We start from the raw sequence: 27,011 nt of genomic DNA on the forward strand, positions 1-27,011 counted from the left end.
TATGGTTGTGGGACCATTTATTGAGTCTAATAAAATGTGTCCAGAAGGATAAGGAGTAGCATACAGAGGGTTTGTCATACACAGTGAAAGGGAAATGCTGAGGTTAGAAAGGCTTATGTGAGTTTGGAATGAATAAAAATAAATAAATGGACTTTGTAACCTCGGGATGACCTCATCCATCCCCAACACCACACACCTTTCCTGTAACTGGCACTAAAGCTCTTCATGCTTGTCCCGAGCCCCCTTTAGCTTCTGGATCTTCTGGGGCAGAGTCTTTGTCCAGAACTGCAGCTTCCTGGCCTTCAGGGCTCGACCCACAGCAGGATAGATGTCCAGCTTCAGGTACTGCTCATCGTGGATCAACTCAGGCCAGTAGGGGAGACCCTCACTGTTGGGGTTCCTGTGGATATGATACCAGCAGGGAAGGGTGAGGTCACTCTCATCCAAGACATGATCCCTTGATTTGGGCCAGAGCAGTGGATGAGTAGGCCAAGGGCCAGAGGGTGCAGGAGGACTGGTGTACAGATGTAGAACACAAGTGTCACCCACCAGTGTCTGATATGAAACAAGGGAAGCTGTCTAGTTTTGTGTGTCTCTCTCAGAGGGAAAAATCTAAAGAACAGTACCAAAACACTGTGACTCACCCACCCAGTCTCTGTGGAATTAGCAGTAACTGAAAGCGAGAAGGTGTCTACCTAAGTGTGCCCTGGGATGGAGAAGACTGGAGTGTAATTAAAGACCCATGCATGCTAATGAGGTACACCTACATTGGTACCCTGGATGGAGACCCAACCATAAGGAGGTTGAGGGAGGGGTGTGTTCTCACCCATGTCTTGCAAAGTTTGCCCAGTACTTCATCATCCTCCTGTTCAGCAGCTTCTCCTCCTCAGTGAGGTCAACTGCAGACAAAGGAAGAAAAGGGTAAAAGTCCTAGCTGCCTTATGTAGGTGCCAATTTTCTACTATAGCAACCACAGCCTAGCCCTGCATCTTAGGCTTCAACTGTAGCCTGGGTCTGAATTCTAGACCTGGTGTATGCTCTCTTTACTCGGCACTCAGAACCCACCACCCATCCAAGTCTCTACTCAGGTTCACTCCTACCCCAGTTTGTGCTCATTCCTGCTAACACAAGCTGGACTAGGAAAGGTTCATGTTCTAACCCTGCTAAAGTTTTCTTTTCTTCTCCCTTAGTTCAGAAATGGTTCTCACTCGACTACATTCTCTCCCAGAGCCTCAGTTTCCTCAACTGTCCTAAGAGCTCAGTAATTCCACAGGAAACAATCAAGGGCTCCATTCAGCTCAAGGAAAACAAGGAAGACTCACGTTTCAAGCCCCAGAAGTCAGAGCCAAAGACAAAGGCAGCGTGATCACCATGGTCAGCCCTCACGTGGGATGGCCTGGCATGTTTGATGAAGCTGGGCTGGTGCTGGAACTCATAGAAGTAGACAGGAGCGTGGGACCCTGGGAGTGAGGGCACATGTTGGCATAATGGTTTCTCACATGGGGTTTTCTCACCGAACTTCGGTGACAAGAAACCTTGCTCTAAAGTTATCTGGAATGACAGTTGAGTGGTGAGCCTCAGACTGGGGCATCGGTTATGGGAAACCTTTTGTTAAGCAGTAACCCTGACTCTTCCAGATGGGGAGTTTTTATAAGATACTGAGTGTAACTGACATGTTTCCCCCTCTAGACATGGATAAAACATCACTCGTTTACTCTAGCCATAAGGATTTACTGAGATAAGTGTCTTCAGGTGCCTGGTATCAGAGACATGATCAACATGCGCCATACCCGGACACTACAGTGTTCACCTGGGACCCACAGCTCTGAGTTTCCTCCCTCAACCTTGTTACAGATGTACTCACGCTGAAAATGTGCTACTTGGAGTGCAGGGACCACAAACATGAAGTCCTCCATCATCTCTCTGAACTGTGCTTGAAGAGTCTGTGGGTCCTCAACGTCCCCCATGTACTCTTCCATCAACAGGTCACTACATTCAGGAGGCAGCATCTACACCAGGAGAAATCAGGAAGGATGATGTAGGGAAAGCTCTTGGATTAGATAGGCAGCAACCTCCTAATAATGAACGTTGCCATGGGAGAGACAGGGGATAGGACGAAAGGTACAAGCTTTGGGTGAGTCCACACAGAAACACACACAAAAATTGCCTTCATTTCTGGGTATGGTATCTGAGAAGAGTATATCAGAATAATTATAGTAATTATTATTAATAATTTTTCTTAGAGTAATATTAATAGATACTAATAATTTTATCGGGACAGGTCTCTCACCATGTGTGCCGCTCTGCTCTTCAGAACAGCTGGCAGGGTCTCTCGGGTTATGTTCTTTATGACATGATCAAGGCCCATGTACTGGGAAGTAGAGGAGAGTCTTAAGTATAGGATGGGTTGTCTTTAGATCAAAGTATCTCTGAGTTCCCATAACCCACCATTTGATTTTAGGCTCCCAGGGACTTATAACAAGGTCTCACCAAGGGGATCCCCCAACCACACTCGTCACTGTCAACACCAATGATGCTGGGGACAGGGCGAAAATCCACAGAGGCCAGCAGCTCCCGAGGGTGCCTAGGTAGGAACGTCCCATCCACCACACCAGGGATCATAGTGAAGACCTAAGGGGCATTAAGAGTCAGTGCTGAAGATCAATCACCTAAATATTCTGATGCCCACTGAATACCCACCAATTCCCCCTTTCCTATCTCATTTCAGGATGATATGCTCACTCCAGAAGAAACTGGACATCAAAATTACCCTATCTTGATATTTCTTTTTTATCAATTTTTATTGAGTTCTACATTTTTCTCTGCTCCCCTCCCTATCTCTCCCCTCCCCTCAACCCTCTCCCAAAATCCCCATGTTCCCAATTTACTCAGAAGATCTTGTCCTTTTCTATTTTGATATTTCTACCCACAGTACTAAAAGGACAGCTAACCATGGAGACAAATAAATTATCTGGTTTAAGTAGTAAGAACTGGCAATCCCATAGCCTCGTGACTAGCACCTCCAAGCCACACAATTCTCCCAACCTGGTTAATAGCCAGAATCTCTGCTTTACTCTTGTCTCGGAGACAGTGCACCAGGGCCTCTGAGTCCTTGGCCTCACATCCAGATAGGTTGGCCACCGTCTGTAAACGGAACAGGCAGTAGTTGGCTCATTCATCCTAGCATGAGGTAGAGTTTCCTTAAATCCAAGTAGATGTCGTTTACCCCTGATTACCACATCCTACTGTGTGTTGTGTATGAAAGGACTTAAGTGAAATTGTTCACATTTTCTGTTTCTCAGAGATGTCAACTTGGAAAGGGCATTCTGTCTGCATATTCATTTTGTTGTAGTTTTGTTTTGTGTGTGGTGTTCATATGTGGCAATAGGTATGACGTGTCATATTTTGCCTATGAATGTCAGAGAACACCCTCGAGTGTCACTTGTCATCCTTCCCCATGTTTCCTTTTGTCTACACCAGTTTAGCTGGGCTACGCCCTTCCAGGGATTCTTCTGTCTCTGTGTCCTATCCCTCCGTAGAAACACTGGGTTTACTGACTCATACTACTTCCTCTAGCCTTATGTGGGCTCTGGATGTTTGCACTTGGGGACTCACTCTTGCACAGTGAATATTTTTACCAGCTGACCCTCTCCCTCAATCCTTGTGTCCTGCTTAGGTATTAATTTGTCAACTTTACATGAGCCAGGGTAATCTTGAAAAGGGAACTTCAACTGAGAAAATGCCTCCCTCAGGTTGGCTCCTAATCGTGTCTGGGAAATTTGCTATTAAATGACTGGTGCAGGAGGGCCCACATCACTATGGGCAGTGACACCTATGGACAAATGTCCAGGACTATATAAGAAAGCAAACTATCATTAGCTTTACAGAAGCTTCTCAGTTTCAGGTCCCATTTATTAATTGTTGCTCTTAGTGTCTGTGCTACTGGGCTTATATTTAGGAAAAGGTCTCGAGTGCCAATGCATTAAAGTGTATTTCCCACTTTCTCTTCTATGAGGTTCAGTGTGGTTGGTTTTATGTTGAGATCTTTGATCCATTTGGACTTGAGTTTCGTGCATGGCGATAGATGTGGATCTATTTGCATTCATCTGCAATCAACAAGACACAACTGCAGTCTACAGAATGTGGAAAGTCTTCACCAGCCCCACATCAGACAGAGGACTGATCTCCAAAATATTCAAAGAACTCAAGAAACTTGAAATCAAAAGAACAAATAATTTGCTAAAAATGGGGTGCAGACCTAAACAGAGAACTCTCAACAAACAAATATCAAATGCCTGAAAGACACTTAAGAAAATGCTCAACATCATGAGAGCCATGAGAAAAATGCAACTCTGAACAACTCTGAGATTCCATCTTACACCTGTCAGAATGTCCAAGATCAAAAACACTGATGATAACTTATGCTGGAGAGAATGTGAGGTAAGAGGAACACCCATGCATTGCTGGTGGAAGTGCAAACTTGTACAGCCACTTTGAAAATGAGTATGGTGATTTCTCAAAAAATTAGGAAACAATCTACCTCAAGACCCAGCAATACCACTTTTGTGTATACATCCAAAGGATGCTCAATCATACCAATCAACTACGTTCAAAGCAGCATTGAGTGTCATAGCTAACACCTGGAAACAACCTAAATGCCCTGCAATCAAAGAATGGATAAGGAAAATGTGGTATATTTTCGCAATGCAGTACTATTCCGCGGTAAAAAAAAATAATGACGTCTTGAAATTTGCAGGCAAAGGATGGATCTAGAAAAAAACATATTGAGTGAGGTAAACCAGATAAAGAAAGACAAATGTCATATATACTCACTCATAAGTGGCTTTTAGACATAAAGCAAAAAAAAAAAAAAACAGCCTACAGTGCACAACCCCAGAGAACCTAGACAGCAAAGAGGACCCTAAGAGAGATATACATGGGTCTACATAGGAAAGAGAAAAGGACAAGTTCTCCTGAGTAAATTGAGAGTATGGGGGTCACAGGAGAGGGTAGAAAAGAAAAAGGGATGAAGGGAGGAGAACAGAGAAAAATGTATAGCACAATAAAAAGAATAAAAAAGGAAAGCAAACTGAGGAAGCCATGGGTAACAAGGCAATAAGCAGTTTCCTCCTAAACTCCATTGTGGTTCCAGGTCCCTGCCCGTATGCCCACTCCGACTTCTCTTCAAGTTGGATTATAAACCATTAGTTGAAATAAACCCTTTTCTCCCCAAACAGCCTTTGGCCATGGTCTTTATCACAACAATAAGAAGAAAACTAGGAAAAACAATGCGTAGGTGTTTTGCCAATGGTTGAAGACAGTGGGTACAGCTTTCCTTGTCATATATCACACTCAGCACACATAAAGCAGAGGGGAATATTATAAACTTTATGCCTCTCAGAAAATACTGGAAAGAAACTATTTCCCATAATCCTAGCTTTTCCCACTTAACAGAATGCCAGAGTACCAAAGCCAAGAACTGAAGAAGCAAAGTATGGGCTAGAATTGATGAGGACACTCACTGTGTGGACCACCTCAGATGTGTCAGAGATAAGGTCAGGCAGCAGGGCCACTCCACTCTCCATGATGGCTCTGTGGAAGAGTCCTTTGGACATGGGGGACACAACAAGTGAAGACACACTTGTGCCTCCTGCTGAAACACCAAAAATGGTGACCTGGCCAGGGTTGCCTCCAAAGTAGGCGATATTCTGCTGGACCCAACGCAGGGCAGTCACTTGGTCCAGGTAACCCCAGTTGCCTGTGGCATGTTTGTCTCCAGTGCTGTGAAGTGGCAGGAACAGGAATCACAGGTCTGTCTATGCTCTACTCAGACCCCATTGTCCAGCCCAGTTCCAGTCTTACCTGAAGAAGCCGAGGATACCCAAGCGATACTGGATCGAGACAATTACTACATCCTCAGTAGCAGCCAGTATGGATCCATCATTCATGGAAGCCATTCCTTCAACCAGTGCACCACCATGAATCCATACCATCACCTGGAGAAATCAACAGAGATGCCAGGAGGCCCACACCCAGCCCAAGGTCAACTGTAGTGCCTACTGGATTATCAACTGCTTTGCCTCTGTGCAGGCTGACATGCATACCAATCTTTACAGGATTTCAGGACATGACCCACTGATTGAGTACTCTAGGCCTCGAAACATATTTCCTTCCCATATCCCCACCAGGAAATCTCAGCATAGATTAATGGTTCTACATCACAAGTAATGTCATTATCACTCTCAGACCCATCAAAGTGGAGCAAACAGGAGTGTCTCCACATGTGTCTTTCCTGATAGCAAATCAGAAGAGACATCAGATCCCATTGGCACAACACATATTTAAATGTGTTAAATTGCAGCCCCCAGGTACCCTCCAGAGTGGGTCTGCCAGGTTCAAGTTGGTAGAAGAATTCCTGGTTTAATTAAAGACCTAGAGCCTCTTATCTCTAGAATCCCAGAACTCTGAGTCACACACCCAGGTTTAAGCAGCTCCCCATGTCTGGGATGACCTTCTTCACCCCAATAAGGTAAAACTACTAAGCAGGATCTAAACTACAGAGGATCTCAGAATTACTTTGTCCCTTCCAATTTTCCAGAGAAAGAAACATCTTCTTCCCCAGCTGCCCACAGCCTGGCACTCACAGGTAAGTTAGAATCTTCATTGGCATGAGTCGGTGTGTAGATGTTGAGATACAGGCAGTCCTCAGACATAGACGAGGGAGGTACGATCATCTTCCTCTCCTTTGTAAACTGTGAACTCGTGGTATCAATCTGCAGACACCTGATGAAAATGGAAGACAGATAGCCCAAGATCCGTGGTGGTCAAACCTAAATCATAGTCTGAATTTTCTCTCAGTCATCTTCAGATACTACTTTCCATGATGGCCCTGATAATGTATGACCCCTCTCTAAAGTCCTTTCCTGCCAAGGTAAAGGCCACCAGCTCTATAGATATGAAAAGGGAGCAATACTTTTAGGGCAGGCGTCTGGTTGAAAAGTAATATCCTGAATCAGGCTAGTATATGGAGACTGTTGCCATCCTCTATGAAAACAATTGTCTTCTTGTACTATTTAATCCTGGTGTGGTGGTTAGTTTGATTGCTGACTGACACAAGGTGGAATATACTGGGAAAGGATATTAATGAGAGAATGTTTAGACCAGCGGTTCTCAATTTTCCTAATGCTTTAACACTATAATACAGTCCCACATGTTGTGGAGATTCCCCAACCAAATAATGACTTTGTTGCTACTTCTTTACCGCAATTTTGCTACTGTTATGAATTGTAATGCAAATATATGATATGCACGATATCTGATGTTCAACACCTGTGGGAATAGCAACTCCCAAGTTGAGAACCGCTGCTCTAGATCTTGCGGGCCTCTGGGCATACATGTAGAAAATTGTCTTAATTATGTTCATTGAGACCGGAACACTTGCCTATTTTTTCTTGGGTTTTATATCTGTGCATTTATCTCGTATAAACAATTATGTAAAAGCATTTGAGGGGAAACAGAAAGAGGGCTGGTTTGATGGTTAACAATGTGTGCTGTTCTTGCAGAGGACCTACATTCAGTTTGCACCCCCACGGGGTGCCTCACAACCTTTTATAGCTACAGCTCTTGGGGAGCTGATTTTCTCTTCTGGCCTCTTTGGGTACCTGTACACCCATGGAACACATACAGACACGTAGGCACATATTAAATAAAAAATAAAGTTTTAAAAGTAAAATAAAACAGAGCAGCCCCAGCACACAGTGAATGGGAGGACAAATTCTTACTGTCTCCCTGCTGTGCCCGTTCACAGGAAATCTTTTATAAACAGAGCCATATTCCGAAAGTTCATGCGCATGTTTACTTCTTGAAGTGTGGAGTCTGTTTTTTCTTAAAAGATAATATTTTAATGGGTGAATTTGGTTCGCCAAGATACACTCACAAAAACCCATGTAACTGACAGAGACTCAAAGGTCAGCGTTCACGGGGATCCTCCAATCAAGCACACCCAGTGCTTATCATGCTATTGTTTCTCTGACCTGATAATACACAGAGAGTTTTGCATCAGGCTGGGGGAAATGTGTCACCCGTCCGGGGAGAGATAATTATGCTTGAACAGGTTCTGGAAGTGGGGACAGGGTAACAATCTAATAAATAAAAAAATGAAGAGATTCGGACTGAAAAAAGGAACCTTAATTTACAAATATATGTAATACAGACAACTTGCTGACCAACATAGCTGAACCTCACCAGCCTGAAAGGTACTCTGAACGCTGCATCAGTCTGTCCCTAGTGGGCACCGCGGGTCAGCACTGTGCTTCATACTGCTGGCTCAATGGCTCAAGACAAGAAAATTCAAAATTTGAAGTATGGCTTCCCTGAAAGTTGGGAACCGTGTGTGTGTGTGTGTGTGTGTGTGTGTGTGTGTGAGAGAGAGAGAGAGAGAGAGAGAGAGAGAGAGAGAGAGATTTAGAAAGGGTTTATTTTAACTGGCTCACACATTGCTGGGGCTAGAAAGTCTATGGGGTGGACCAGGATGGAGGCCCGGGGAAGAGCTGATGACGTAGGTTAAGTACGGAGGCAGAATTCCATCCTTCTTGGGGGAAATTTAGTTTTTCTTCTATTGAGGCTTCTAACAAATTGGGCAAGGCCCACCCAGCCACGCTACCTATTTACTCAAATTTTATTGATTTAAATATTAAGCAGAGTTTTAAAATACCTTTTTAATAATGTCTGTTCTAATACTTTCCCAGCTGTCAGTGCTATGGTGGACCCAAGTTGACATACATAGCCAAGTATCACAGTGGCTGTGACATATTAGGTCACCCAGGCCATGCCAGCAGCTGGAGAGCCCTCTGCTTACTGTGTTACTAGTGTAACCATCAGTCCTAGTGAGGCCTGAACATAGCAGTGAGTCGGCTGTCCCTCAAAATATCTAGGGAGCAACTGAGTCACACACGGATTGTTTTATGTCAATACATAGTTTATCTACTTTTTGTTCAGACCTTGGCGTCTAGTGCTCACCCAGTCCTTATAATCCCATGAAGTAGGCGGGGCCATATTATCCCTACTGTTCTTACTTCAGAGCTGAACACTAAAGAGAATACTTCCTTTCTCCCGTGGCCCTCCCAGTTGTTACCCTGTCAACACTTGCCTATTATAGGAGGGACCATTCCCTAGGAAGATTTTCTGAACTGCGTAAGAATGGAGAGAGTAAGAGAAGCATTAGCAGGCATGCATGTGACATTTAGGTTCTATTCCAGATTATGAGCATGATATGAACAGCGGCCTTAAACTTCTGCACCTGTGGTTGCCCACTTATGGTTGATTATAACCTGGACTTGTGACCCATTGTAAAATATTTCCTCACTGCATTGTTTATGTCAGGGTCCTCTAGCACAGCATCAGAAAACAAACTAAGATACTTGGGTATTGGAGCTGTGACCACATAGTATCTATAGGGATGAATGGACATATTCTCCAGTGGAAAACATGTATACCTGTTCTTTAGCCAATGGCACCTGGACAGTGGATGGTCACATTGACCGTGAAGAATGGCCTTAGTCTCTGCTCTTCACTGCAGAACCTGCAGCTAAGTCCCTACAGGTGCCAAGCTCTGACTTAAGAGCCTGGCACCGTTGTTCCTCTCTAATCCTTAGCACATTCATTGAAAAACTGCATGGGAGATGCCCTCAGGACAGACAGAACACTGCTATAGAGCTGAGACGGAGGAAGCACAGCAGTGTGGCCTAGATCTCAGGCCTGAAGTCCCCTGGGCCCCAAAACTTACATGGCTGGCTCAGAGGTTGCATCTCTCACACCACTCCATGGTTCAGGGGGTTCAGGGGGAGCAAAGCGCAGTGGTCCCACAGGTGGCTTGGCAAAGGGAATCCCCAGGAAGGTATAGACACCAAGTTCACCGTCTTTCACATGGACGAGGCTTCCTCTCACCTGCCCTGTGTGTGTGTTCCTGATGGGGCTGGCTGAGTCCTGGCCTGTAGGGGAAGAGAAGCCATCAGTTGCAACCACACTTGGGAATTCCTACCTCATTGTCTCCGTGGTACACGGGGAAGGTAATGTGGGTCCTCTCAGTTCAGCTGTGGCATGTGGAGATGAGGCTTTCTGAATTACCTAGGGCCAGAAACCTTGTCCATTGGCCCTCTTGAAAATTGATAGAGCACTTCTCTAGTCAAGAAGGTGACAGGTTCAGAGCCACTTGGCATTATGAAGGAATTATTATCATTACCCACACAATCACTAGGAGCTCTATCTACAACCATACACGGAGGAGGGACACGTCCCTCCTGCTCTTCCGTCCCTGCTGGCTCCTAAGTACATGGTAACTTTACACATCTCTGACCCTCCTGTGCCACATGGCCCATCCTGTGGGCTTTGGTGTGGGCATTAGAGGGTGCACAAATCCACACTTTGATCTGTCGTCTTCACCAGCTCCTCCCTCCCTGGTATTTCCCTCCCACAAGCGCAGACTCTGACTCTGCAGAACTGGGCAGCTCTGACCCTGGTCCCTCTGCTCACCGTGCACGTGGAGGAGGAGAAGCAGGAGCCCACAGGCCACAGCAAACAGCCATCCAGGAAGTCTACCGAGTGGCATGGTTGAATCCCAGAGCTAACTCTGTGCTGCTACAAGATGACAGTCTCACAACAACAGGAAACAGAACAGGTAGGCTTTGCCCAGGCAGGAGTTTATACCTTTCAGGACGTGGGTGTGGAAATTTGGTTGAGTGGGGCAAAGTTCTTATTGCGGCCCAACTGATAAGGCAGAAGTCAACAGAGAACCAATAGCCAGCAGGCAGGACAAAAGCAACCGTGCAGTTTCTGCTCCTTCCATGACCTCTTGGATAGGCATGACATAGCATCTGAAATCCTTCTGGAATGCCAGGATCCCTGTCCTTGAACATGATCCCTGGCCCTTTTCCTCACCAACCCAATGTAGGTATATGAGCAAAAAAATAGGGAGCAGAAAGCTGTAACAGGAGAAGCCACGGGGCTTCTGTGGGTAGGAACACATTCAAGATGCCACAGATGGAGAGAAGTGAGAGGGCAGGAGCTCTAAGTGTGACCTCATCCTCATGACACCTCTATGTTGTCAATACTCATAGAGCAGTGAGTCCACCCTCAGGGTCCCTTACCCATATGGTGATCTTAGGATCACTTCCTGTTTACTTCCTGTTAGGTCATGGCAGTTTCTTTGAAAGACAATGAAATTCTGGCTCTTCTGCCTCTCTCTCTCTCTCTCTGTGTGTGTGTGTGTGTGTGTGTGTGTGTGTATGTGTGTGTGTGTGTGTGTGCATGTCCAGCAGAAGTTCAATAAAATTTTAGTCCCTAGTGCAATGGTCTTCAACATCCCAAATGCTACGACCCTTTAATACAGTTCTTATGTTTGGGATCCCCAAACATAAAATTATTTTTGGTGTTACTTTGCAGCTGTAACTTTGCTATTATTATGAATTACAATGTAAGTATTTAATATGAGGGATATCTGATATGCGACCCCCAGGTTGAGAACCACTGCCCTAGTGGCTTTCTCAGGCATCGTCCCTCCTGCATTCAAAGGAAGGACCTTTCTCCCTGCCCAGCTCCTGAGCCCAGCTGAAGCTCATCTTCAACTCTCTGCTTCCTGGTGTTTAAGATTGGCATTTCAGAAGTCATCATTTTGGTGATATCCTATGGTTGGCTTACAAGACAATGAATGAAACCTGAGAAGATCCTAGAATGGCCTGGGTTTGTCATGTGCAGGAGTCTTGTGAGCATTGGGATCTAGAAGAAGGGGGATAGAGCCCTTTAATCACAGAGAAAATGCTTTAGGTGAACACAGAGACAGACTGAGCACCATTTGTCACCTTTGTACAATGGAATATATTATAAGAGAAGTTTTTAATACAGGGCCTAAAAATTTTAGGGACAACAATGTGAAGTCAGAATATAAATTGATAATACGGGATCTGATGAGAATGATTGGTCACAAGGAACCAAACAGTTCTTGGGGATAAGAGAAAGTTAGAAATAGCCTTCCATACATGGACTGGTGGTACTCAGGAAGACAGTGATAGGATGCTCTTCTCCCGGACATTTCCAGGCCTCTGATGCTCCCATCCAACTTCCAGGACACACCTCAAGGTCATATTCACAGATGTCCTGAGTCTGTGAACATGAACCTCATAGCATCTCCAGGCTCTGTAGAGGAGGTGAGGAGAAACTTTGGCTGATCCGAAGAATACACAATCACACACACACACACACACACACACACACACACACTGACACAGCATTGTCTGTGCCGGCTCTGACATGAGAGAGTAACACAACTGTGAACTACACACAAAATTCCAGCCTGCTCTGGTGTGGATCTGAAAATGAGGAAAACGAGGGCATGACAGAAGTCATCTAAGGACCTAAATGACCCCAGGCTCTCGGTCTGGACATTGGGTGAAGATAAGTGTTTGGACACCATGGGTTTGTCGACTCTTCTTTACCTCAGAAAATGTCCTGCTTTGGGTGCTGTGCAGTCTTAAGCAGTCCTGATCCTCTCTGCCTGGGAGTGCAGGGAGGGGTCCAGGGAGACCCTCCTCCTGCTGTGTGTCACCTCTGCAGCTCCACCTCCCTGGCCCCTCCCCTCCCACAGCATCACATTCAACACTGCAGAGTCTGGCAGACCTGATTGCCAAATTGGCCAAGCAAATCTTCTCCTGCAGCCCTCCCCATCTGACCCGCAGGAATCAGCATCTTTGGTGCCACCTTTGTGGATGAGGCCAGGGCAGCAGCCACTCACAGCCACCCAAGAGTGACTTCCAACATCTTTCTCAGTCAAGTGCTCACCCTGTCCTGTGACTTGCTGCCTGCACACAATGGCCTTCCAGACAGCATCTTTGTCCATGATTCTCACTGAAGGCTCCTGCCTGTGATGACTGACAGTTATTGCAACAGACAAAACCTATGGAAACGGTCCTGATTAGAGCCTGCCCACACCCACAGTGCTTTATCTTTAAAGAAAATCTCCATGAAACCCTGTGTAATCAACTCAAATGTCCTTCTCCCTGGAAGCTGGAAAGCCATACCCAGACGAGGAGTCATTGGTGAAAATCAAATTAGGTGAACAAATTCCTTTTCTTACTGCTCTTTGGATTTCTTCTGGTTTTTGAGACAGAGCATTGTATGTAGTCCAGACAGGTCTGCTATCCCAGTTTCTGTGTTAAAGGTGTGTCACAAAACATGCAGCTAATACATCCCTTCTAAGTAATCCTGGGCATCGTCTATAAGACCCTGCTCTTTTAATGTTCCCATGGATGGCACAGGCCAGGATGAGAGAGAAGAGGACAGGCACACTCCATCCCTTTTACAGTTATCTCTGACTCTGAGCCCAGGAATCTAGAGAAAGAATACTCCAAACAGCAGCCATGAGTGAGTCAGGCATACCTTCCTGCCTGGAGAACTCTGGTGACCTCCCAGAGCCTGGTGACCCACAGCAGGGGTCACAGGTGAGGTGAGTTCAGTGGCTCTGACTGGGGAAGCTCAGGAACAGATCAATCAAGTGTACACTATCAGAGTGCAGAGGCCCAGGAGGAGGTCAATTGGTCCGCACTAGGAGAGTGTGTGGGCTGCACACACACACCCTGGGGAACAATCCATTCTGGCTTAAGTTCTGATAAGATCCTGAAATTTGCTGATAGGCCCAGAGCACACACGCCCTTTGCTCTGGAATCCAACCTGCCCTTGCACCAAGGAAGGTGCACAGTGAAGAAAACCCAGGGACCACTAAGGTACACTGAGGCCCGTGGGGCCCCAGGAATGTCTCTATGTCAACTAACTCTGTTCCTTTCAAAGGTTTTCAGGCCACTGTTCTGTCCTATGGGGTGACACACTCACAGATATATGACAGCATAAATATATAGTATTATTACCCAGACGTCCAGGAGCAGCTACAAAAGAACTGAGGGAAAAGACCCACCTGCTGCTTTATCCACTGACCTGCAGATCCAGCACAGCTTAGATCCCCTACTACTGAGCTGGCTCCTCAGTATGTATGACCTCCTCCAGTATCAGTGATGCTTATGAGGGAGAAGGCTACTCTGTGGCATTGGGAGGGGCATTGGGAGTCAGTTCTCTCCTTCCACAATGTGGGCTCCGTGGTTGAACTCTGGCCCGGCTTAGATACAGGCACCTTTTTCTGCTGAGTCATTTCACAGGCCCTGGTAAGGGAATTTGGAGACACATTTCCTACAAATTTTTCTGATGCATCTGAGAGTTACTCCCTCTCTGTAGTCTCAGCCTCTAACTCTGCAGAACTTGCCAGTTTAAGTAAGGATCCACTTAAGAGTCTCCCCTGAATGAGAAGAAGAAGCAGAATGTCTAGCAGACTCTTTCATGAAGCAGGAACCCCAAAAGACCGTCTCACCTTTAGGCAAGTTCAGCAGTCATTTCTCTGTGGGTCCTGCATATCTAGTCAAGCAGTCCAGGCAAAAGCAGTTTCTTGCCCAAATGGCTAACCAACTCCATAAGGAGCCTCTTCAATGCCCATCATCCTCTTGGAGTAGATTGGTGATGGAGGAAGGTCATAGGTTAAATAAAAAGAAACTGCTTGGCCCTCATTGGTTAGAAGATAGGTGGGAGGAGTAAACAGAACAGAACACTGGGAGGAAGAGGAAGTGAGCTCAGACTCCACAGCTCTCCTCTCGGGAGCAGACGCCTCAGAGGGACGCCATGCTTCCAGCTCCCAGGCAGACGCACACGATGAAGCTCCGACCCAGGATAGACATAGACTAGAATCTTCCCGGTAAGCGCACCTAGGGGCGCTACACAGATGATTAGAAATGGGCTAAATTAATATGTGAGAATTAGCCTAGAAGAGGCTAGATAGAAATGGGCCAAGCAATGATTAAATGAATACAGTTTGTGTGCTGTTATTTCGGGCATAAGCTAGCCAGGCAGCCGGGGTGCTGGGGACGCAGCCCCACCGCCCTTATTACTACAAATTGGTGCTGCCAGGAGCAGATGTGTCTCACTGTCATGAAAAGTCCTAATTTCTTAAAACATTTAAATGCCACATTCTGAAGGTCTTTGAAAGATTTGAAGAATATTTGTCTATATGAAATACAACTCTGTATATTTAGAAAATCTATCTAACATGACTACAAGGTTGACTATTATAGATGATTATCTATTAACTTATATTTCTTAATTATACATTACATTTTTAAATGAACTGCACAAACACAATACCTTAATCAAGAGCAGAAATATACATATAACAGGATTGACCTTAAATTTGTATCAATAAACCAAGATCCATACCAATGTAAAGTATCCATCTCTATAGCATATGATGGAGAGGTTGTGGGGTAAAGGGAACACTCCTTCATTACTGGTGGGAGTGCAAGCTGGTACAGCCCCTTGGGATGTCAGTGTGGTGATTTCTCAGGAAATTAGAAAACAATTTTCTTAAGGCATAGTAATACCACTTTTGGTATATATCCAAAGGATGCTCAATTGTACCACAAGGACATGTGCTCAACTATGTTCATAGCAGCATTGTTTGTCATAGCTAGAACCTGGAAACAACCTAAATGCCCCTGGACCAAAGGATGGATAAGGAAAATGTGATACATTTATACAATGGAGTACTACACAGCAGAAAGAAATAAAGATATCTTGAAATTTGCGGGAAAATGATTGTGTCTAGAAAACATCATCCTGAGTGACATAACCCAGACCCAGAAAGACAAATATAATATGTATTCACTCATAGTGGCTTTTAGACATAAAGCAAAGTAAAAAACCAGCCTATAATTCACAATCCCAGAGAACCTAGACAACAATGAGGACCCTAAGAGAGATATACATAGATCTAATCTACCTGGAAAGTAGAAAAAGATAAGATCTCCTGAGTAAATTGGGAGCATGGGTACCATGGAATAGGGTAGAAGTGGAGCGAAGAGGAAAGGAGGTGAGCAGAGAGAAAAATATATAGCTCATTAAAAACAAATTTTAAAAAAAGAAATAATCATAGAGTCATATTTCTATATTGATATTTAGGTTCTGATGAGATGTTATTAAGACCGAGGCCTAGTAGAGGTCTGGGTCCTGAGAACTATTAAATATCCCATTTACTCATCAACTTTGGGTCAGAGAGCTAGTCATCACAACACAGCAAACAGATTCGTATCCTAATGTTGAACTTCATGGTCTCCAAAACGAACCTAATGAGATAGGGCATGTGATTTTGACAGACCTCACCAATATGATATGGGGTCTTTGAAGAACCCACATCATGGTTTTTCAAACTTCTGTTTTATTTTAAAGAGCATTTTAGTTTTAGAGAAGATGAAAGTGAAGAGAAAAATTTAAGAAGGAAGGATAGAAGGGGTCTAGTACCAGAGGAGTCTGAAAGGAGATGAGCCTGCCTTGGGTGGCTCACAAAATCCACATTGTTATAGGAGCATTTATTGAGTGAATCTAACAAAAGATGACCCAGCAAGATAGAGTCACATGCAGAAAACTCTTGATAAATGTAGAAGAACAGACAAGTGCAGAGGTTATGTGAGTGTTAGGATCAACCCAAGTTAGTCAGTATATTTTGGGAACCTCAAGGTGACCCCATTGGCAGCCAATGCTACACACCATTCCTCACACAGGGCACTATAGCTCTTTGTGCATGTTCTGAGATTTCTTTAGTTCCTGGATCTTCTGAGGCAGAGTCTGGCTCCAGAACTGCAGCCTTCTGGCCTTCAGGGCTTGGCCCACAGCAGGCTGGATGTTCAGCTGCAGGTACTGCTCTTCATGGTCCAACACAGGCCAGTAGGGTAGATCCTCACTGTTGGGGTTTCTATGGATATGACAGCCAACATGGAAGAGTGAGGTCACTCTGATTCAAATCTGATTCCCTGATTTGGGTCATGGCTATGGTATAATTAGGCCAGTGGTTAATGGGGCTGATGGGACAGTTGTCCTGATAAAGATCTGCTCCACGTGGAGGAAGACTCCTTGACATGTTTTATATCTACATCTAAGAGGCAAGATATAAAGAACAGTACCATAGCATGGTGACTCAGGAACCAGGTCACTGCGAGATGACCAGGAACTGAAACCTACAAAGTATCTATATAAATGTGCTATGCAATAGAGAAGAATCTATCATGTCATATTCAGGAATGCTAAAGAGACCACCACCCAAAAGAAAGACCTATATAGACACCCACATATCCCTATAACCCATATAGGGAGGGTTGAGAGAAAGGCATGTTCTCACCCATTTCTTGCAAAGTTGGCCCAGTACTTCATCATCCTCCTGTTCAGTAGCTCTTCCTCCTCAGTGAGGTTGACTAAAGTCATGAGAAAAATAAATGTTGAAGTCCATGACACCTCACACAACATCAATTTGTGCTTCACCCTCACAATCCCAGCTGTTGTCAGACCTTAACCTATTTGTTTTATTATCTCCCTTCTTCACTATACAATATTCAACATCCATGCAATCCTTTAAAGGAATTCCTGCCCCAATGTGCTGTCATCTCCGTCACAGGCTAGACTGGGACAGGTTCAGATTCTAATCCTGGTATAATTTTTTTAGTCTATGATATGGTACATATTTGAATTTATTCTCTGTCAGAATCTAGTTTTCATCAAATGGACAGAGAGCTCAGGAGTCCCTAGGGTGTCATCTGGGAACTCAGTCAGTCCAAGGAGAATAAGGAAGACTCACATTTCATGTCAAAGAAGAAGTATCCAAAGACAAAAGTAATCTCATCACCATGGTCAGCTTTCACAGAAGGTGGTCTGAAACTCTTTAAGAAGCTGGGTTGGTGTTGGAATTCATAGAAGTAGACAGGGGCATGGGAACCTGGAAGTAAGGACAACTGAGACTTTACTAAGCCCATTTACTGGATTTCTTCTGATACATATTTGCTGACAAGGTACCTTGACATAAAGTTACCTAGAATCATAAATGTTAAAGGGAGAGAAAGTTCCAGGCTGGAGCTCTAGCTGTGGAAAAGCTCAGGGCAGAACAGTTCTCATGGCCTTTCCAACTGGATAGCTATGTCAAGTTAATAGATTATCAGCAACCCATTTTCTCATCTGCACCTGGATGTCGCTCTTTTTCACTCAATATGAGACCTGCATAGCACACTACTCAACAGTGCTCACCCATGGTCTAAATCTTTGAGTTGTTCCCTTAAGCCTTGTTACAGATGTACTCACGTTGAAACTGTGCTACTTGGAGTGCAGGGACCACAAACATGAAGTCCTCCATCATCTCTGTAAACTGTAATTGGAGGGTTTGGGGATCCTCAGTGTCCCCCATGTACTCTTCCATTAGCAGGTCGCTACACTCAGGAGGCAACATCTACACCAAGGAGATCAGAGGTTAGGCATGTTCTCGGTTAGGTGGGCAGCAGCTTTGGTATGGAGAGAATGGGGCCTGGGTGGAGATAGGGCATAGGTAAAAAAGGTTCATGCTCTGAGGTCACCCCACACAGAATCACACATATATGCTTACTTTTGTTAATAGGGATGCTGTCTGAGAGAAGATATGAGGGACCTCTCTATTTGGATAGGACCAGAGGTATCTCACCATTTGTACTGTTGTATTCTTCATAAAAGCCTCCAGGTTCCCTTTGGTTATTTCCTTTATTGCCTGAGCAGAGCCCATGATCTGGAAGATAGAAGACCCAGTGGAATCTGATGAACTTGGATTCAATGTGTATTTAGTTCTCACTGCTTAACATATGAGTCTCCAATCTCCCAAAGGATTAGAACTGAGACTCACCATGGGGATGATCCAACCATATTCATCATTGGTGACACCAATGATGCTGGGGACAGGACGAAAATCCACAGAAGCCAACAACTCTTGGGGATGCTTGGGTAGGAATACCCCATCTACCACAGCAGGGATCATCTTGAAGACCTGAGGGGCATTAAAAGTCAATGCTGAAGTCAATGAAATATGTATGTTGATGCTCACTGAGTTATCTCCACTGTTTTCACATTTCCTACTATCCTCGGGGTTCTCAGCTCACTCTGGAAGAGAATCTACACTTAGATTAGCCTATCTTGGTGTTCATATTGTACACAGAACTAAAGAACACAAAGTCTGACTAGATGTTCCAAGGCACACAATTCTACTTACCTTGTTAATGACCAGAATCTCTGCCTCGCTCTTGCCTCTCAGACAGTGCACCATGGCCTCTGAGTTTGTAGTCTCACATCCAGATAGGCTGGCCACTGTCTGTGAAGGGGAACAAGTAAGGAGAAGGATTTTTACAATCCCAACTGGATGATATTATCCTAAATATCACACTATAGTGTATGTTTGGTGTCGATGGTTATAAATATAAATTATTCCCTTTGTCCTTTTCCTCAAAGGTTACAGACATCAGGCAGTCTCCTCTCAACCTCCACACCTTTTCCCTTAGGGTAGTTTTGCTAACCCCAGCCGTCCTTCTGTATATCAGATGTGAGAGAAGGAGTAAGTCTGCCAGTGTTTATATGTGAGTATTAGAGGACCAGGTCTCCTTTCTTCACAGATGCCCCCTTATTTGAGACAGGGTGTCCTCTTGGTTTCTGCTCCTACACTAGCTGAACTGCCCTGTGAACATCCAGGGATTCCCTTGTCTTTGCCGCCCACCTCATCACAGGAACATTGGAATGACAGATACATGCTACTCTCTTCAGCCTTCTGAGGTTTCTGGGGATTTTACACTCCAAACACTTTTTTCAAAAAATGCACTGAGCTATCTCCCAAAGCATATACATATTTATTTCTGTCAATGATGGAAATTACTACTAGGAGAAGTTAGATGGTCAGAGAGCATTCTCGACCCATATAAAATAGAGATGAATAGACGCTAACCCCAGAGTTTCTCAAAATTTGCTGGAAAGAAATATTTTTCATGATCATTATTCTCCCCTCTCAACAGAAGACCAGAGCACCAGAAGATGAAGGCTGAAGGGTCAGAGTAGGACTATGATGGTTGAGGGCACTCACAGTGTAGACCTTTTCATGGGTGTCAGAGATAAGGTCAGGCAGCAGGGCCACTCCACTCTGCATGATGGCTCTCTGGAAGAGTCCTTGGGACATGGGGGACACAACAAGTGAAGACACACTTGTGCCTCCTGCTGACTCGCCAAAAATGGTGACCTGGCCAGGGTTGCCTCCAAAGTGGGCAACATTTTGTTGGACCCAGCGTAGAGCAGCCACTTGGTCCAGGTAGCCCCAGTTGCCTCTGGCGTGCTGGTCTCCAGTGCTGAGAAGAGGAAGGGACATGGATCAAAGAGCTGTCTGGGTTCTTATCAGATATCATTGCCCCAACCAGCCCTAGGCTCACCTGAAGAAGCCCAGGACACCCAGACGGTACTGGATAGTGACCACCACCACATCCTCAGTGGCTGCCAGTATGGAGCCATCAGTTCCAGAAGCCATTCCTGCAACCAGAGCACCACCATGGATCCACACCATCACCTGGAAGAGCAAAGAGAGATGTCAGGAGACCCCTACTCAGTCCAACCTCTGCAGGACTACTTACTAGAGTATCAACTGCTGGGTTTCTGTGCAGCTATACAAATACATACAACCCTCGGGGCTTCAGGGCTTGGTCACAGTCAGGGTCCTCTAATAGCCCCATCTGTGTAATTCTCATCCCTATGCCCAGCAAGTATTTGCATTTTAATTAATGGCTCTATGTATACAGTAACGTTATCATTATTCAGACTCTTCGTAGTAGAACAAAGAGGCGTGTCTCCATGGATATCTCCCCAGTTTAAAAATGGAATCATCAACTCTCATTGGTAAAACAGATAACCCAAAAGTAGATATAGGTAACCTCAATGTTGAGACTTTAGAACCTAAGTGGTTCTACAGAACTCAGGTTATAGAATACATCCTTGTTTTACCAAAGAGCTAGAGTTTTTAATAATGCAGCGCTCTAGTGATACATATCTCATACCCAGGTTTCAGCTGCTTAGTGTAGCTGAAAAACCCTTCTTTGACCTAAATTAGGGAAGGCATTTCAGCAGAGCCCACACTGCAATGGAGATCAGGTTGCTTCTGTCCCTTCTAGTCATCTTGAAAAGCATGCCTGGTCCCCAAGCTGACCATGTCCTGACACCCACAGGCAGGTTAGAGCCTTCATGGGCATGTGCCGGTGTGTAGATGTTGAGATACAGGCAGTCCTCAGACATAGAAATGGGAGGCATGGTCACGTCCATATCCGTCAGGCCCTCTGGATTCATGGTTTCAAGGTTTTGTAGACACCTGGTGGAAATAGAAGACAAATATTCCAAGGGATACATGGTGTTCAAAACCAAATGTGGTTCTGAATCTTTTCCTGGCCACCTTTAGCTGCTACTCCTCATGATGTTCTGTTAACACATATTCCCCCTCTGAAGTCCCTTCCACCAAGGTAATGGCCACAGGCTCCATGAAAGCTGGAGTGGAGTCCTCCAGTTTGGTTGGGTCCGTATGTTGTTTTATTTCTGAGTCTGGTATATAGAGACATCTCGGTGTCTCTATGGAAATGATTGGCTGTGTGTGGTGACATTCACTGAAGTGTATTTGAATAGAAAAGTGACCTAGACCTTGGCAATATAAGGCATGCAAGCGCTTTCTCCTCTCTGTTCCTGGTTGTGGGTGTAATGTGACCAGCTCCTGTAATTTTCTTTCAGCGTAACTTCCCAAGATGATGGATTATACTGCAGAGCCTTTAATAGTAGCTTTCTCCCCATAGTAGCTTTTTCCACTAAGTTGCTTTGTTGGCACTTTATTGCAGCAACAGAAAACAGACTTAGATGCAATATTGGAGTGTTGCGCTCCACAGGTATTAGAGTGTCAAGTCCATTGTTCCTAAAGGGCAGTGAGAAATCCTTCACCCATGTACAGACTCTCAGGGAACTTCTTTCTTTTTTTAGAATTCCAATAAAATTATATTTATAAAATGAAATGATGGGTGTGGGGAGTGCATATTCACCAGTTCCTGTTCTATGTGATTTGTTATGTAAGTTCAGAAAGCAGTGTTTTCTGGTGACGTGGGATTCCCCTCTGTATCCCACTGGTTAATAAAGAAGTTACTTTGGGCCTCCAACAGGGTAGAATAGAGCTGGGTAGGAAAACTAAACTGAATGCTGGGAGAAAGAAGATGGAGTAACAGAGATGCCATGTAGCTGCCAGAGGAGACTAGAACCTTGCTGGTAGGCCACAACCTCTTAGTGATGCACAGATTAATAGAAATGGGTTAATTTAAGATATAAGCACTACTTAGCAATACATTTAAGTGATTGACCAAGTAATGTTTTAATCAATACAATTTCTGTGTGGTTGTTTGGAGTCTGGATGGCCGGGAACAAAAGAGCAGCCTTCACCAACATTCTGGAACAACTAAAAAAGCACAGTGTATAAATGCTGACAAATATCTCTTCTCCCTTTTCTTCTGGACTTTCAGCTATGCACAGGGTGGTTGGGAAGTCATATGTATGTGTGACTTCTGAATTAGAAAGGCATCCTTCATCCCAAGTACAGACTCTCGGGGAACATCTTTTTCCTATGCTGTTTTCAGAGTGAATTAGTTACATATAGTTCCTTGGTCAATGATGTTCGGCCCAATATGTTCTCATAGTGACTGTGGTGGTGGGGTTAGCCAGCATCCATCATGCTGCACACCTCAGAACCTGAAGTGTATTCTATTGGATTCAAGGGTGCTCTCTGCTTAATAGGTCACACAACTCATGCCTAGAGATTCCTCCCATTGTGGCAGAGAACACTGGGCTTAATTTGAAGTTGTGATCAGTTTCATTTTTGTTCCTCTCTACAGTACCTGCATCTAACTCTTAATGGTGCCAAGGAGCTGATACAGTTGTTCTACTCAACCTTAGCACATGCATCAGAAAACTGCATGGTGGACTCCCCACAGTGAGAGAAAACTGCTGTGGACTGAGATGGAGGAAAGACTTCAGCATGACTCAGAGCTCAGAGCAACTGTTCACCCCAGGGCCAGACGTCCTCTGGGTACAGAACTTACATGGCTGGATGTGAGGTTCCATCTCTCACACCACTCCACAATTCAGGGGCTTCAGGGGGTGCAAAACGCAATGGTCCTACAGGTGGCTTGGCAAAGGGAATTCCCAGGAAGCTGTGGACACCAACTTTGGTATCAGTCACATGGATAAGGCTGCCTCGGACCTGGCCTGTGTGTGTGTTTCTGATGGGACTGGCCTCTGAGGAGTCCTGACCTGGGTGGAGAGATGACATCTGGGTTAGTTTCATGCAATCAGCTGCCAGCAGATTGTAGGAGTTCCCATCTCACTGTTACCAGGGCACAAAAGAAGGGACCTCCTAGTTCAGCTGTGGGGTGTGAGTGTGGGAACTTCCCTATCCCTCAGAGCCAGGAACTTTCCTATTGCCCTTTGCAGGGCGTCAGAGCATTTCTCTGCCAAAGAGTTCACACACTCTGAGCTCTTTGACCACATGAAATTATGATTATTGTCATTCTTATATGAAGTTCAGCAGTGGCTTCAGTAAGAGCCATACTTTGAGGAGGGAAATTTTCTTCATCTTGCTCTTCCTTGAATTGTCTAGATCTTTCCAGAGCTCCTGACACTGAACTGTCTCCTTACTATAGAGTGATCTTAAACACCTCTGACCCTCTGTGTGCTAAGCGCCCACAAAATCTGTGTGCTTTGGCCAGAGAATTGTGAGACACGTGTTTTCCATACTTTAGTCTCTTCTTTTCATCACCCCACTCACACCCTCATTCCCTGGCTTTCCCTCCCACGAGCTCAGCCTCTGATTCTGCAGAATTCGGCAGCTCTGATTCTAGTCATTCCCATTGCCAGCTTAGTGAGCCTCACCCTGCACATGGAGGAGGAGAAGCAGGAGCCCAAAGACCGCAGCATTCAGCCAGCTATGAAGTTGGTTCAGTGACATGATCAGCTCTCAGGCCTGAGTCGTTGCTGCTATGTAGGACGATCACGTTTCACAAACAGGAAGCAGAATCTGTTGGTCTTCCCTAGCTATGAATTAAATCAAAAGGATGTGGGCTGGGACCTTGGTGTGGTGGGGCAAAGTTCTCATTGTTGGAGAACTGATTAGTCAGAGTGACAGGAGCCAATGTCCAGGAGGCAGGGCAAAGTCACCTCTGCTGTTTCCATTTTCTCTCTGATCTCCTAGAAAGGCACAGCGTGGATTCTGAAGCTATTCTGGGAGCCCTGTCCTCACACATTAACAGAAAGCTGTAACAGGAGAAGCCATGTAGAAATAGGAGCGGCGGGCCGCTTCCTGCCACCTGGCTAGCTTTACCCAAAATAATTACACGGAAACTGTATTCTTTTAAACACCTCTTGGCCCATTAGTTTCCAGCCTTGTACTGGCTAACTCTCACATCTTGATTAACCCATTTCTATTAATGTGTGTAGCACCACGAGGTGGTGGCTTACCAGGAAGGATCTTAACCTACATCTATCTCGGAGAGGAGAGCTATGGCGACTGACCTCACTGTCTTCTTCCTCCCAGCATTCTGTTCTGTTTACTCCACCTACCTAATTTTCTGTCCTATCAAAGGGCCAAAGCAGTTTTCTTTATTAACCAATGAAAGTAACACATAGACAGATGACCCTCCTCCATCAGATCCAGAGAGCTTCTGTGAGTAGGTACACACTCAAGATGCGGCAGGAGAGACAGAGGGCTTCTGTGAGTAGGTACACACACAAGGTCTTTATTTCAAGAAACTGAAAACACCAATCACAAAAGCTCATACTTCCAAAGTTCACAAGAGCTTGTTTCAAAGTAGTCAAAATCAGGTTACTCAGGTGTTTATCAATAGGGATTAGGTAAAAGGAGATGTTTGCACATATGGAGAGACACGTTACCTAAATGCAGCACACTTGAATCTGTTTTTCCCTTTTCAATTTCCTTCTTTCTCTTTTTATATTTTATTTTATTTAAATAATTTTTCCCATTTATTTTACATACTGACTGCAGTTTCCTCTCCCTCCTCTCCTTTTGCCCCACCCCCACCCACTTCGCATCTACCCCCTTACCTATCCACTCCTCCTCCATCTCTGCTCAGAAAGGGGCAGGCCTCCTGTGGACTTATACAAAGCATGGCACATCAAGTTAAGACAGGACTGAGCTCCTCCCCTTGTGTCAAGGCTGGGCAAGGTAATCCAGCACAAGGAGCAGGTTCCCAAAAGCCAGTTAAGTGCCAAGGATGGATCCTGATCTCACTGCTAGGAACTTTACAAAGCTACACAACTGTCACACACATGCAGAGGGCACATGTCAGTCTCCTGGAGGTTCCCTAACTGTTGGTCCAGAGTCCTTGAGCTCCTATGAGCTCAGCTCAGCTGTCTCTGTGCCCCATCCCTGTCAGGATCCCCTGGGTACTATAATCCCTCCTCTCTTTCTTCAGCAAAACTCCCTGAGCTCAGCCCTGTACTTGGTCGTAGCACACTTGAATCCTAACGGCATTTTACTTAGTAATGGGACCAGTGACCTAGGAATCCTTTTCGGAGACAGGATAACTAGGATTCTGATGTTTCTAAATCATTTGCAGTTTCCAAATGGTAGCATTAGAAAGTGTTTGCCCTGGAGCAGAGACTAGGCAGTGATTGGCTGAGAGGAGCTCAGGGGGACTTCTTCCAGTGAAAGAAGGAGACTCATATTTCCCTGAAAGTAATTGCATAGCTCATACTTTTATGAAAAATTTATTCATCTATGCTGGTAAGTGGACAATTGTGGTTACATAGAGACCATTTGATGTCAGATGTTTTCAAAAATGACACAGCTACTGAAATTCTAAAGGCCATTTGGTGAGGTGTCCTGTGTATGTCAGCAGAAATGGAGACTCCACAGATGCACATGTTCAGCAGGAGCTCACAAACGCCTCCAGTCCCCAGTGAGAGCACCAGGCAGCAAGCAGTCTTCTTGTGCTCAAAGCAGCCAAGGCTGAGACAATCTTGTCTCTCTTCTGCCCCCTGGCGTTTGCAATTTGGAACATAAAAATCATCCCATTCACAAATGCTATAGATTTAGTGTTTCCCTCCACACTCTCTGTGCTTTCAGGCCCTGTCTAGGCAGATATTCTCTCTCTCTCTCTCTCTCTCTCTCTCTCTCTCTCTCTCTCTCTCTCTCCCCCTTTCTGGAGAACATCTGGGCTATGGGAGCTGAAGAGTCCACCCACCCTCCTCCATTTCTTCTAAGCTCAAAGACATGGAAGTAACTTCTTTGTGTTATCTGGACAACCTGGTGGTCCTCTACCTGGACTCCTCTTATTCCTGGGCTGCTGTGTAGCATGGCTTGGGGGAAGGTTCCCCTGTGCTCTGTCACCCAGTGCAGCATCATTCAAAGGCCCTTCACGGATGATGGTGGAGAACGTCATAAGCATGTAGAATAAGGAAGACTCTCAAATTCTGTGTGTGTGCTGCAAGGGGTAGATCTGGATTTACAGACAAGAAGGGGAAGAGGGACTAAAGTCTACAGAATCCTCTTCATGGAGAAACTACTGCATATGCACATACATACCAGTATTGGCAAAACATGGACCCACTGACATGGTCAGACATGTATGACTGGAGGGGATGCAAAGTGGTGTAGTCATGTTGAAAGACAGGTTGACCTTTTCTGCAAAAGTTAAACACACCTGTGCTGTGACTCAGCAAATCTCCTACTATTGGTAAAGCCTGCTTGAATTACCAGGTGTCCCTTCAAGCCTTTTCCTGTCTCTATCTGACCTTGTCCTTTGCCGCTGTGACATCTATTATCAGGTCACCTCAAACCTGCACTCTACAGTGAGAATATTGAGAGCTGGGCCGCTAGGCGCTCAGGTCACGGGCATCATTATTTGTCCTATCAGCCCAGTGTGACCAAAAAGAACAATCTTTGGTGAGAAAGCTAATCCTCAACATATAACACACCAGATGGTACCTTAACTTTGGAATTCATGGTCTCCAAACTTGGGAGCAAATTCCTATTGGTTATAAGTCACATAGGTTATGATATATACAAATTCATG

The 27,011-nt window shown here is 45.0% G+C and overlaps 2 protein-coding genes and 1 long non-coding RNA gene across 3 annotated transcripts; 1 reads left to right on the forward strand and 2 right to left on the reverse strand.

Moving 5' to 3' along the window:
* Positions 1-10,705, reverse strand: LOC121446760 (liver carboxylesterase). Its single transcript, XM_041649532.1, has 12 exons — positions 10,531-10,705; positions 9,785-9,989; positions 6,645-6,783; positions 5,863-5,996; positions 5,523-5,781; positions 3,046-3,144; positions 2,491-2,631; positions 2,291-2,371; positions 1,865-2,009; positions 1,323-1,460; positions 827-899; positions 1-400 (listed from the first exon to the last, which is right to left on the reverse strand). The coding sequence occupies exons 1-12, from the start codon at positions 10,604-10,606 to the stop codon at positions 214-216; spliced, it is 1,677 nt and encodes a 558-aa protein (XP_041505466.1). The 5' UTR covers positions 10,607-10,705; the 3' UTR covers positions 1-213.
* LOC121446766 lies at positions 10,616-18,884 on the forward strand. The gene is made up of 3 exons (XR_005974125.1): positions 10,616-10,675; positions 18,518-18,571; positions 18,654-18,884. It is a non-coding gene; the product is annotated as an uncharacterized LOC121446766 (long non-coding RNA).
* Positions 15,809-23,987, reverse strand: LOC121446759 (acylcarnitine hydrolase-like). Its single transcript, XM_041649531.1, has 12 exons — positions 23,851-23,987; positions 23,022-23,232; positions 21,121-21,262; positions 20,337-20,470; positions 19,997-20,255; positions 19,139-19,237; positions 18,776-18,916; positions 18,581-18,661; positions 18,208-18,352; positions 17,711-17,848; positions 17,258-17,330; positions 15,809-16,834 (listed from the first exon to the last, which is right to left on the reverse strand). The coding sequence occupies exons 1-12, from the start codon at positions 23,924-23,926 to the stop codon at positions 16,648-16,650; spliced, it is 1,686 nt and encodes a 561-aa protein (XP_041505465.1). The 5' UTR covers positions 23,927-23,987; the 3' UTR covers positions 15,809-16,647.
* Between the last annotated feature and the right edge of the window lie 3,024 nt (positions 23,988-27,011).

The sequence above is a fragment of the Microtus oregoni genome, unplaced genomic scaffold (genome assembly GCF_018167655.1).
Source record: "Microtus oregoni isolate MIOR12 unplaced genomic scaffold, Mior012 000004F_ref0000308, whole genome shotgun sequence".
Taxonomy (NCBI): Eukaryota; Metazoa; Chordata; class Mammalia; order Rodentia; family Cricetidae; genus Microtus; species Microtus oregoni.

Coding starts and splice junctions, on each gene's coding strand:
- LOC121446760 (XM_041649532.1), bottom strand. CDS start 10,606: ATGCCACTCGGTAGACTTCCTGGATGGCTGTTTGCTGTGGCCTGTGGG. Junction 9,990..10,530: donor TCTCCTCCTCCACGTGCACG/GTGAGCAGAGGG, acceptor CTTCCCCTACAG/GCCAGGACTCAGCCAGCCCC. Junction 2,372..2,490: donor GTGGTTGGGGGATCCCCTTG/GTGAGACCTTGT, acceptor TCTACTTCCCAG/TACATGGGCCTTGATCATGT.
- LOC121446759 (XM_041649531.1), bottom strand. CDS start 23,926: ATGTCACTGAACCAACTTCATAGCTGGCTGAATGCTGCGGTCTTTGGG. Junction 20,256..20,336: donor GGTGTCCTGGGCTTCTTCAG/GTGAGCCTAGGG, acceptor TCCTCTTCTCAG/CACTGGAGACCAGCACGCCA. Junction 17,331..17,710: donor CTTCTTCTTTGACATGAAAT/GTGAGTCTTCCT, acceptor TCATGACTTTAG/TCAACCTCACTGAGGAGGAA.